Source organism: Etheostoma cragini, chromosome 15 (assembly GCF_013103735.1).
Source record: "Etheostoma cragini isolate CJK2018 chromosome 15, CSU_Ecrag_1.0, whole genome shotgun sequence".
Taxonomy (NCBI): domain Eukaryota; kingdom Metazoa; phylum Chordata; class Actinopteri; order Perciformes; family Percidae; genus Etheostoma; species Etheostoma cragini.
Window position 1 is genome coordinate 1,530,162 of NC_048421.1, and position 3,464 is coordinate 1,533,625.

General features: G+C 44.5%; 1 protein-coding gene across 1 annotated transcript in view; it reads left to right on the forward strand.

The window, feature by feature from the left end:
• Positions 1–3,422, forward strand: part of ddx39ab (DEAD (Asp-Glu-Ala-Asp) box polypeptide 39Ab) — a 9,542-nt gene extending 6,120 nt beyond the window's left edge. Inside the window, exons 7-10 of the mRNA XM_034894578.1 lie at positions 610–719; positions 959–1,103; positions 2,122–2,269; positions 3,158–3,422. Coding sequence (XP_034750469.1) covers positions 610–719; positions 959–1,103; positions 2,122–2,269; positions 3,158–3,174 — 420 coding nt within the window. The 3' untranslated portion in view covers positions 3,175–3,422. The remainder of the gene's footprint in view (positions 1–609; positions 720–958; positions 1,104–2,121; positions 2,270–3,157) is intronic.
• The last annotated feature ends 42 nt before the right edge of the window (positions 3,423–3,464 follow it).

Sequence of the window (3,464 nt, forward strand, 5' to 3'; positions counted from 1 at the left end):
CATCCATGGTGTTTTGAGTAAGATCCGGTTTCTAAAGGTCTTCAGTCTCTTGGTGAGCTGGTCAACATCTGCACGGCTTTCTACGTCACTAGAGACGAGGTGGCTAACCGTAGCATGCTACCTCTGGCATTGTAGCGCTAGCATGCTAGCTTGTTCTTAATGGCAAAACACTGGTACAACAGCCATTAGTTGACCATAATCTCCAAAAGAACTGCTCCCTGTCCCTGTTCTACTTCCGGTCCCTGTTGTGCAGGTATTCCACAAGTGTCCCTGGTCTAGAAGAAGTCTCCCAGCTAATCCTGCCTTGGACTGACCAAAGTTAGCTAGCTAATGTGGTAGCTAGATACTGAGCATGTGCGACTCCCAACAAAGATGGTATAGAAGTGAGATGTCTCACTCTGGAGTCAAAACAGAGACCCAAACACACAGGGTGAAAACAGGATCTGCAGCAATGTGCAGTACAACAAAAATTGTTTTTTGAAAATGAAACCATATAAACCTATTCGAAAAACAACCTCAAAATGCAATTATGACCCTGAAAATGAGCAGAATACGGGCTCTTTAAGTTGCCTTTGCAGCTGTGTTCCAATGCCTTTGCTTTGCCTCTAGGTGGTGATCTTTGTCAAGTCAGTGCAGCGCTGCATCGCTCTGGCCCAGCTTCTGGTGGAGCAAAACTTCCCTGCCATTGCCATCCACAGGGGAATGGCTCAGGAGGAGAGGTGAGGCTTAACACACACACACACACACACACACACACACACACACCCCCCATCCTCCTTACATAGCTCCTCTCATAAACATATGCTTCATTGAGCTCTGCATGCTAACTGTGTTTATGGAGCATGAGGCCTCATCAGTTAACTCAACACATCATTGCCTTCAAAGAGGGTATCGAGTTCACTAACGCCTACAGCAGCTGTGTTGATGATTCTCCGTCCGCCCTCTTCTTCATCCACAGGCTGTCTCGCTATCAGCAGTTTAAGGACTTCCAAAGGCGGATCCTGGTGGCCACTAACCTCTTTGGCCGAGGAATGGACATTGAGCGCGTCAATATCGTCTTCAACTACGACATGCCAGAAGATTCTGACACCTATCTGCACAGGGTGAGAAATGCCTGCAGCTGATTTCCCCTTATTGACGGTGTAGATATAGTATACATATAGCACCATATGGTACACATATAGCCCACATGGTACACATATTGCCCACATGGTACACATATAGCCCACATGGTACACATATAGCCCACATGGTACACATATAGCCCACATGGTACACATATAGCCCCATATGGTACACATATAGCCCACATGGTACACACATAGCCCACATGGTACACACATAGCCCACATGGTACACACATAGCCCACATGGTACACACATAGCCCACATGGTACACATATAGCACCATATGGTACACATATAGCCCAAATGGTACAAACATAGCCCAAATGGTACAAACATAGCCCACATGGTACACATATAGCCCACATGGTACACATATAGCCCACATCAGAATCAAAATCAGAAATACTTTATTGATCCCCGAAGGGAAACTCTGTTACAGTTGCTCAGATATTAGAAATATAAGAAATATAAGGAGTGTGGATATTTACATAGTATTTTACTATACAGTATTTACATAAATAGTGTTGCAATGGTGAAAAGTAAAAATAATATAATATATAATATAATAATAGTATAGTAGCAGTTGAGTATTGCACACATTACAAGCCAGTGTATGGTACATGGTACACATAGAGCCCATATGGTACACATAGAGCCCATATGGTACACATAGAGCCCATATGGTACACATAGAGCCCATATGGTACACATAGAGCCCATATGGTACACATAGAGCCCATATGGTACACATAGAGCCCATATGGTACACATAGAGCCCATATGGTACACATAGAGCCCATATGGTACACATAGAGCCCATATGGTACACATATGTGTATATGTTATGTTGCATCTTTTCGTTGTGGGAAGTTGGTCTTAAACATGTTTATGAATCCCTTAAGTGGCGTGCTCTAACCTCTGCATGCTTCTAAGTTGCTCATTGTGTAAAGTGTGTCACTCACTCTGGGCGGGGGGGCTCTTTGCACCCAACAGGTCGCCCGTGCTGGCAGGTTTGGAACCAAAGGCCTGGCTATCACCTTCGTGTCGGACGAGACGGACGCCAAGACGCTGAACGACGTCCAGGACCGGTTTGAAGTCAACGTGGCGGAGCTGCCGGACGAGATCGACATCTCCTCTTACAGTAAGCCTCTCCTTACCGATCGCCTTCGGCTGCATGGTGTCTACGGGGTGGTTAGGCCTGGTGGAGGGAGTGTGATCTGGGTTCGGAGCTCTTTACTATCAAAACACTAACGGGGTATGACGATGCGCGGAAGTCAGTCGTCGGTTCGTACCCCGCTCCGGGAGTCACTTTTTGCTTCATATCTCGCTCTAGAAGTCACGGTTCGGTCCGTACCCCGCTGTGTGAGTCAGGGTTTGGTTTATCATAACAAGGTCACGGTCGTGTGTGTGTGTGTGTGTGTGTGTCAATGATTTTGTCACTTTTTCCGACGTTTTGTCAACTTTCTCAGCATTTTGAAATGTCTGTGTGTTTTTCCTAAAACTTTCAAAGCTTTTTGTTTTTTACATTTATCACTTTTTTGTTAGTTTTTTTTGTTTTGTTATTCTTTTACTAATTGTTTTTTGGATCCAAATGGGGAAAAATGTGGATCAGTGTTTCCCAAAAAAGCCCAAGACGTCCTCAAATTTCCTGTTTAGATATTCACTGTCACAGAGAAGAAACTATAACATGCTCTCATATAATGAGCTGATAAATAATAATAATAAAGATTTACTCAAACCAATCACTCGATCATCAAATAAGTTGCCGATTTCACTCAAGCAATGGATTAATCTTTGCATCTCTACAGTGAGTTCTCGTCCGCGGCAGATTGCCCCGCTTATAACCCGCCGCTGTAATGAACTTTAACGAGAGACAGCGGTTGGCGCTGCCGTTTAACCGCGGCGACGCATCAAATGGAACCGGCCTTTGCACGTGCAACCTGTTGTTGAGAAGTTGGCATGCTCAGCTGTTCACGCCGCTGATCTTTAACCCGTGTCTCTGCTCCTCTGTCCCTTTTGTCTTTTATAGTCGAGCAGTCCAGATGAGTCCTCCAGCAGAGAAGACGCCACCTCTTCATGGATCTTGTGTCTTGTATTTGGAAGTAGACGTATTTCACTGCTGATTTAAAAGCTCTGCTCGTTCCCTACGTTCGCCCAACTTTGTTTTATTGTTTTTTGTTTTTTTATTCTTTGGGTCCGTTGTTTGTGGACAGGTAGATATGGTCGGTTTTAATTTTGTCTTACGGTTTGTTTTTCTTTGCTCCAATGAAATTAAAACTTTTTATAAAATGCCATTTTTACTGTCGTGGTCTCTTGTGAGGCTCTTCTAGCAAAGC